The 8,547-nt window shown below is 51.2% G+C and overlaps 1 protein-coding gene across 1 annotated transcript; it reads right to left on the bottom strand.

Moving 5' to 3' along the window:
- Window positions 1-4,854: 4,854 nt before the first annotated feature.
- Window positions 4,855-8,167, bottom strand: SHARPIN (SHANK associated RH domain interactor). Its single transcript, XM_074203098.1, is given in 10 exon segments — window positions 4,855-5,328; window positions 5,419-5,547; window positions 6,135-6,253; window positions 6,383-6,551; window positions 6,894-6,984; window positions 7,080-7,105; window positions 7,107-7,222; window positions 7,306-7,398; window positions 7,546-7,747; window positions 7,942-8,167. Coding segments are annotated over 10 exon segments (1,224 nt in total). The 5' UTR covers window positions 8,134-8,167; the 3' UTR covers window positions 4,855-5,241.
- Between the last annotated feature and the right edge of the window lie 380 nt (window positions 8,168-8,547).

The raw sequence follows: 8,547 nt of genomic DNA, 5'->3' as shown, positions 1-8,547 counted from the left end.
TGAGGCAGAACAGGACATAGAGGTTTATGTTTCCCATAATTTGAACAAAAATATTCCCTCATTGAGTTTTAGTACTCAAGAAACAGGTGGAATTTTAACTATCCGATTACCTTACTCTTCCCTACCCTTCCCCACGCCAAACACATCAAGGGCAGTTTTGAAGTTGGTACAAAAAGAAACATTCTCATACTCATATATACCCTTTGAAGATGGCTACCCCAGAGCTCCCTGCCTCAGGGGAGTGAAGAAACTGGAATTTTTTTCATCTCCAGTGTAGTTACCATTACCCCTGGTTCCCTCAATTCTTCCTCTTAAAATTCATCTGAAGGGCAGCTAGGTGGTATAGTGGATAGAGCACTGACCCTTGGAGTCAGGAGGACCTGAGTTCAAATGCGGCCTTAGACACTTAATAATTACCTAACTGTGTGGCCTTGGGCAAGCCACTTAACCCCATTGCCTTGCCAAAAAATTTTTATTAGCAACTAATGACATTTCTCTTCTAGAGCCACATACCACTGCCCTATCTCAGTCATTGCTTTCACTAACCTTCCTATTCCTGAATAATCTTTCTTTCCTTAGGCCCTCTTATTCCTTTAACTCAAGACACCATCAGTGGTTCTCCACTGAGTAAACACACAAACAATGGGACCCAGCATATAAAGCCTACCAAAACCAGGCTCAGTCTATCTTTCCAGTTTTGCTGTTGCTGTTTTCTGTGTTTGACGTAAGCTGTGATAAATGCTTCTGGTCCCCTCTCTCTCCCTAATGTGTGGAATAGACATCCAGCCCATCCCAGATGCTGGCATGCCAGCTTTCCAGTCCCTCAGCATGTTCCCCTCTGGAATGGTTAGGAAACCTTTCTCATCCTCCCATCTCCCACCCCTTTCAGTGAAAATGCTCTCCCTCTAGTTCCTCTAGGAGCATATTTACCTTTCCTTGCTATTGGGTATCTTGCTCTTTCTTGTTTGTGTTCCTTTTATACTATATTATATGGCCCCTGAGAGCATGTTTAATGCCTTATGAATGAAGTACATGAATGAGGAGATGTGCAAGTTACAGAGCCCAGGCCTCCCAAAAGCCAGTCCCTTAGGCCTGTGCTGATTTATACATCTTTTATTGGAAATAAAAAAAATCTACACACACTTCAGTCCATTCCTCTCAGCTTGACTCCATGGTTATCCCTCTGTCCTTGCCCTTCTGATTCCTCCAGAGCTTCATCCTACCATCTGCATCCTTTGCTCCTGCAAAGACATCTTCCTAAACCAAACAAAGCTCTTTACACATACTCATTTCTCTTCCACTTTCAAAGCTAAACTTGAAAATAACTGGCATGACACTTGACAAATATTAACCATATTATCCATATAACTATCCTGGGAGGCACTGTTATCCCCATTTTACGATGAAACTTAGGCAGACATTTGATCTTGGTTCTTGTCCTTTGTTATCAAAGAAGACCAAAATGACATCACTATGTTTGAGTCTAATTACAGTGTGTCTTGACTGGCTGATCAACCCAATATAAGCTGTTATTGCAGGTCGGGCACAAATGGTCCATGTGAACACTTTGGGCTAGGTACTCTAAACTTTTTCCTTTGAGCTGCTTCAATTCTTTTCTTCCCATAAAGTGCAGTATCCTCACTGAGGAGGGCACCCCATGCTGGGTGGTATTGTGCCAGTCTCTCCCATACTGCACAATCATTTCCAAAGTTCTTAAGAGAGACCTTCAGGGAGTCTCGGTATCGCTTCTTCTGATCCCCTTGTGAGTGTTGTCTTCTGTGAGTTCTCCATAGAACAGTCTTTGGCAAGTGTACTGGCATTCTAACAATGTGTCCAGTGCATTGTACTTTCACTCTCTGTAGTAATGTTGGAATACTTGGCAGTTTAGTTCTGGAAAGGACTTCAATGTCTGGTATCTTCTGCCAGGTGATCTTCAGAATCTTCCTGAGACAATTCAAATAGAAGCGATTCAGTTTCCTGACATGGCACTGGTAGACTGTCCAGGTTTCACAGGCATATAGCAATGAGGTCAGCACAGCAGCTCTGTTGACCTTCAGTTTAGTAGTCTAAAACTTCTCTCCCATTTCTTTGTCTGAGCTTTCCAAACACTGAATCTGGCAATGCAAGTATCAAATCTCCTTGACAGGACACTGCCAAGGTAAGTAACTTGTCCACAGTACTCAGAACTCCATTTTTTTAAATTTAAATTTATTTTTATTAAAGATATTATTTGAGTTTTACATTTTCCCCCAATCTTGCTTCCCTCCCCTCTCCCCCCCCACAGAGAGCACTCTGTCAGTCTTTACTTTGTTTCCATGTTGTACCTTGCTCCAAATTGGGTGTGATGAGAGAGAAATCATATCCTTAAAGAGAAGTCTAAGAGGTAACAAGATCAGACAACAAGCTATCTGGTTTTTTTTTTTCTAAATTAAAGGGAATAGTCCTTGCACTTTGTTCAAACTTCACAGCTCCTTATCTGGATACAGATGGTACTCTCCCCTGCAGACAGCCCAAAATTGTTCTCAATTGTTGCACTGATGGAATGAGCAAGTCCTTCAAGGTTGAACATCACTCCCATGCTGCTGTTAGGGTGTACAGTGTTTCTCTGGCTCTGCTCATCTCACTCAGCATCAGTTCATGCAGATCCCTCCAGGCTTCCCTGAAATCCCGTCCCTCCTGGTTTCTAATAGAACAATAGTGTTCCATGACATACATATACCACAGTTTGCTAAGCCATTCCCCACTTGAAGGACATTTACTGGATTTCCAATTCTTTGCCACCACAAACAGGGCTGCTATAAATATTTTTGTACAAGTAATGTTTTTACCCTTTTTCATCTCTTCAGGGTATAGACCCAGTAGTGGTATTGCTGGGTCAAAGGGTATGCACGTTTTTGTTGCCCTTTGGGCATAGTTCCAAATTGCTCTCCAGAAGGGTTGGATGAGTTCACAGCTCCACCAGCAGTGTAATAGTGTCCCAGATTTTCCACATCCCTTCCAACAATGATCATTATCCTTAGTGGTCATACTCAGAACTCCATTTGCTGTAATCAGTGGTTCCACATATGGATGGTTTTACAGATGAAGCTTGACTTCAAGACCAGCACTCTATTCACTGCACCACTCAGCTGCCTCTAAGGAAATGCCTGATGATACCTGATACTTCTACTCTTAACATTGCCTCTCTTTACCCTCTTATCATCTGACTTTTGCCAATGATTTCCAATCATATAATCCAAAGGTCTCTATTTAGATGTCATTCTCTTTGACTTTTTTTCATCATTTTACAATGTTGATCATGATATTCAGCAGTTTGCTGTTTCTCCTCTTATTGTTTGGGGTTTCTTAAAACAGACACTCCTCAGATATCTTTCCCTGGCTCTTTTCTCCCTACTCCATTTAGCATTTTTAATCATTCCCATGTGGATTAGGCCTGGGGTCAGCAGAATCTGAGATCAAATCCATACTAGCTAGGTAATCCTGTTTGCCTCAGTTTCCTCTTCTGTAAAATGAATTGAAGGAAATGGCAAACTACTCTAGTATTTTTGCCAAGAAAACTGCAAACCAGATCATAAAGTCAGACATGACTAATTGACAAGGCATCAACAAACATTAGTGATGCCCCAAGCCATATTTCTAGTTCTAAATTTTCTTCTAGGCTTCAGGCAGGATATCTCCACCTTGGATGTCCCATCTTGAATTCAACATCCCCAAGACTGAGTTTAATTTTCCCTATTATGAAGACATGTTTTATTTATCCAGTCTCCTATATGTCACCTTGGTTATCTTTTTTCTTCACCCTTTCATATATAACCAGTTCCCTAGACCTGTCAATTCCACCTTCTCAACAGCCCACACCCATAACCTCCATTATTTCTGCTGTCAACACACTGGCCCAGACTCTCATTATTTTACCTGCCTAGACCATTGGCAGTAGCAACTAGGCCTCCTACTGCACTCTACATGCTTCTAAGTCCATCTTCCTTGTATAAAGAACCTCACATCAATCTTGCCTCAGATGCCAGTCGCTGCCCATACAAGTCTCCTGTGAGAAGCTAAAATTTCATATTCTAGTATACGAGACTCTTCTCAACTTGGTATCCCTCCTGCCTTTCTGGCTTATTTTATATTTATTTTCCTGGTATTATTCCAATCAAACTGGACAGTTCTCAGGCACAAACCCAACAGATTGCCACCTCTACAATTTTGCTATCCCAAGTATCTCTGCATGGTGTATTTTTACCTATCCTCTTTTGCTGATGTTTGTCCTTCATTCTTGACAAGGACCATGATGTCAGGGAGGTGATACTGTGACAAGAGAGTGAATTGGATTTAAATGAGGGAGTGCTGTGCTAAGTCAACAGCCTCATTTTTCTCTGAGCTATCTGGGTCCAGTAGTTCTGGACTAGATAGGATGAGATAGTTCTGGATTCGAGGCTTAACCAACTGACTTGTCCAAGGTCACATAGCTTTTCAGCATCTGGTCTGAGATCAGATTTGAACTCGGGTCCTCCTGACCCCAGGGCTGGTGCTGTAACCATTTCACCACCTAGCCACCTAGGCGCCTAGGTCCTATTCTCTTTTATTTTTTTTTTCAAGGCAAATGGGGTTAAGTGGCTTGCCCAAGGCCACACAGCTAGGTCATTATTAAGTGTCTGAGACCGGATTTGAACCCAGGTACTCCTGACTCCAGGACTGCTGCTTCATCCACTGCGCCACCTAGCCGCCCCCTATTCTCTTTTGAAGTCCAAGTTTCTACTCTTCCAGGAAACCTATTCTCATTCATCCCCTCCCCTCCCAAAATTTTACTCCTAACTCTTCTGACTTTACAAAACATCTTAGTTTTATCTCCAATGAATTTAGGTAATATTTATTACAATTCTGTATTCTTATTCCATTCCTGGCTAGAGTTCTTTGAGAGGCTGGAATCCTGTGTAGACCAGTGAAGATAGTACTGATCACAGGATTCTATATATAGCCAGTGTTTAAAAAAAAAATACATTTGCTAAATTGAATTGATGTCTTCCCAGTGCGTTTGGAGAAGAGGTCTTAATGACAGAAGCCTGGCTCGTATAATGGATATAAAAGTGCTCTGACACAATCTTCTCCAAATATGATGAATTACTTTTATTATAGTCCAACTTCCATTCTCTTGTCCATTTAGGTTTAAAAGGGTAAGTCACTCTCAGATTTCTCTCAGTCTTTAATATTAGCTTCAGTTCATTGGTTTAACCTCATCAGTCAGGAGAATTCACTCGACATGTGAAGGAAGCCATCCAAGGACCCGATGCTAGAAGGAATAGTCATGTCTTCTCCCCGCCTTATAATCTAAAGAAAAATCAATATGTGAAAGTCAGTCCTGCACCTTAGCAAAGTGTGTACTTCATGACTGGTCCTTAACATTTTCCCTACCCTTACCCTTGGGGGCTGTTGAGTAGGAGCCTCTGGCTGGGGGCTTCGGAAAGCTGGCTGTTCGGTGCTGCACATCTCGCACCCTGGTCGCCCAGGAACATTGATGAAGGTACAGGAAGGGCAGGACCAGCCTCCCTGAGAGGAGGACAGATAAGGAAAGGAATCAATCAAATCTTGATACTTACTTAGTATGTTAAGTATGTTAGACCAATGAAAAGAAACCTGGACTAGGTTATGAATCAAGAATCTGAATTTGAACTCATCAAGATAAATCTTGATTCAAAGCCTAGCTTTAAATACTCTACCACCTAGCTACCCTGGAATCAGAAAGACCTGAGTTCAAATTCAGCCTCAGATACTTAACGACCTGTATGACCCTGGGCAATCTATAAAGTAGGACTACTAATAGTATCAACATCCCAGAGCAGCTGTAAAGATAAAATAAGTCTTTGTAAAGGACTTTATAAACCTTTAAGCACCCTATAAATGCTAGCTTGTATTATTTCTTCACTTTCTTACAGTCTGTTCATCCATACAAACAGGTACCTGTTGAGTGAACTGAATCAATGTCCATGTATGTGGGGTGTTGAGGGTAGAGGTTGGAGATAAGGCAGGGCAGAGGTCAGATGGGGAAACTGCTTTTCTTTGGACTTTTAGTCCAGTCCCATTCCCCACCCATCCTTCACAACAGACTAGAAGACATTCTCATACGTTATACTCACTTGCAAGCATTCAGAAAGGTTAGTGGGGGCTGGACGAGAGGTTTGAGGAAGCCCTGGTTGCTGGGTGAGGAGGGAGCTGACCTCCCCATTTGACTTCTCCCTGGTCTCTAATCCCCGACCTGTATCAAAGAATGGGTTATGAGAAAGAAAGGGGTATTCTTCCCTGTGATTTCACAGTTGGACTGACCCCTCCCCCAGGCCTGACGGCTCTGCCACCCTCCACCCTCCCCGACACCGATGCCACTAACCTGGAGGCCGAGCACCCCGAGGCCCAGGGGGCCCCGAAAGCAGGTAGAGAAAGGCAGGGTCTCCGTCTCTCTGCACCCCGTAGGAGGCCAAGCTCCTCTCGGGCACACACAAACACCGGCCTATCACCCAGCGCTGTACCCGGGGCGGGAAACCATATTCTTTGAACACCTGCGGTTCCAAACAGCCCAAGTCATGAGGTCCTTCATCCCCGGGGGGTCTGAAACAGCAGCCTCCCCACCTTTCCCTTCTCCGGCCTCGGCAGCCCCTGAAGCGCCAGGCTCACCTGCTCCCGGAGGGCTCACCTGCTCCCGGGGGGCTCACCTGCTCCCGGGGGGCTCACCTGCTCCCGGGGGGCTCACCTGCTCCCGGGGGGCTCACCTGCTCCCCGGGGGCTCACCTGCTCCCGGGGGGCTCACCTGCTCCCGGGGGGCTCACCTGCTCCCGGGGGCTCACCTGCTCCCGGGGGGCTCACCTGCTCCCGGGGGGCTCACCTGCTCCCGGGGGGCTCACCTGCTCCCGGAGGGCGGCTACCGTGCTGTGGGGCTGAACCCGGAGGGAGATGTGCGCCGAGGACGCCGCGTCCTCCACGGTGACCTGCATCCTGGGCAAGGGGAGAAGGGATGGAGGGAGGCAGGGGCGTCGGGCGGCGGCCGGGGTGGCCCCTGCGGCCCGGGGCGGGGTGCGGCTGGGGCTCACCTGACGGGCCCGGCGGGGGGGGCAGCTCTCCTGCAGCAGGACGCTGAGGGCCACCTGCTCCCGGGCCAGGGCGGCGGCGGCGGCGGCGGCTCCCTGCGCATCCCCGCCGCGGATGGCCCGGCTCAGCCGGCCGGCCAGGTCCTCTGCGGGGACAGGGGGTGCGTGTGAGGGGCGCGGGCCCGGCCGGGACCCCCGCCCCGCCCCGGAGAGGGGAGCCCGCGCCCACCTTTCTCGGAGAACTCCTGGGGGCTCCGCGGGGCCTCAGAAGCTGCGGGCGGGGTGCGGGGGCCCGGGGGGCCCGCGGCGGGGCTGGCAGCGGCTGAGAGAGAACACGAGGGGGCCCTCACCGCCGGGAAAACGCCGGCCGGCCCCGGGCCCCGGGCCCCGCCCCGCGCCGGAGCCCCCTCCCCCGGCCCCGGCCCCGGCCCCGGCCCCGGCCCCGGCCCCGGCCCCGGCCCCGCCAGACCTGCGGCCCCGGGGGCCGGCTCCCGGGCGCTCTCCAGCAGGGCGCTCTCCAGCAGGGCGCTCCAGCGCTGGGCCTCCTGGGGGTCGCGGAAGCACAGGGTCAGGGGGCCCGGCGCGGCGCCCTCCGCGGGCGGCTGCAGCGCCAGTTCCCCGGGGCCGCGGCTGCTGCAGGTCACCGACTCCAGCGGCCACTCGAAGCGCTCCTGCGGGGCGGCCAGGCTCAGCGGGCTCTCCGCGCCCGGCCCCGCCCCGACGCAGGCCCCGCCCCCGCCCACCCCCGACGCAGGCCCCGCCCCGATGCAGGCCCCGCCCCGACGCGCAGGCCCCGCCCCCGACGCAGGCCCCGCCCCGCGCCCGCCCCCCGACGCCCAGCCCCACCCCATCCCAGGACGCTCACCGCGGGGGGGCTCCCGGGGCCCCGCAGCGCCAGGCGGAAGCGCCCGGGCCTCGAGCTCTCGGCGCTCAGCTGCAGCCGCCACAGCCCGTCGGGCCCCGGCCCGGGCCTCAGGCCCCGCACCTCCACCAGCACCGACGCCTCCTCCGGCGGGGCGCCTGCCGCCTCCTCGCCCCCGCCCGCAGGCGGCGCCATCCCCCCGGGCCGGCCCGACGCGCCTGGCCCGGCCTGGGCTGGGGCAGCGGAGGCGCGCGCGGCGCGGCCACGGGCGCGGGGGGCGGGGCGCCGGGAGAGCCTACCTCGGCCCGGGGGTGGGCGGTGACGTGTCGGGCCTCCGCGCCCGGAGTGAGACGGACTGTACCAAGGACGGGGATGGGGGGAGCCGGGCGGGCCGCGCCACCCAAGGAAACGGAGCCGACATTCCCCGCAGCGGCGCCATTGCCCACCCTTGTGGGAGGCGCCGGCAACTGCAGCCACAGTATGAGCATAAAAGCCGGGGCGGCCGTCTAGGGTCACAGTGAAGTGGCTAAAGGAGCATTTGAACCCAGGTCTTGCTGTTGCTGTACCTTTTTTTATTTAAGGCAGTGAGGTTGTGACTTGCCCAAGGCC

Source organism: Macrotis lagotis, chromosome X (assembly GCF_037893015.1).
Source record: "Macrotis lagotis isolate mMagLag1 chromosome X, bilby.v1.9.chrom.fasta, whole genome shotgun sequence".
In the NCBI taxonomy this organism is placed as follows: domain Eukaryota; kingdom Metazoa; phylum Chordata; class Mammalia; order Peramelemorphia; family Peramelidae; genus Macrotis; species Macrotis lagotis.
Note: the sequence above shows the minus strand (reverse complement) of the source record. Positions and strands in the feature narration are given on the sequence as shown.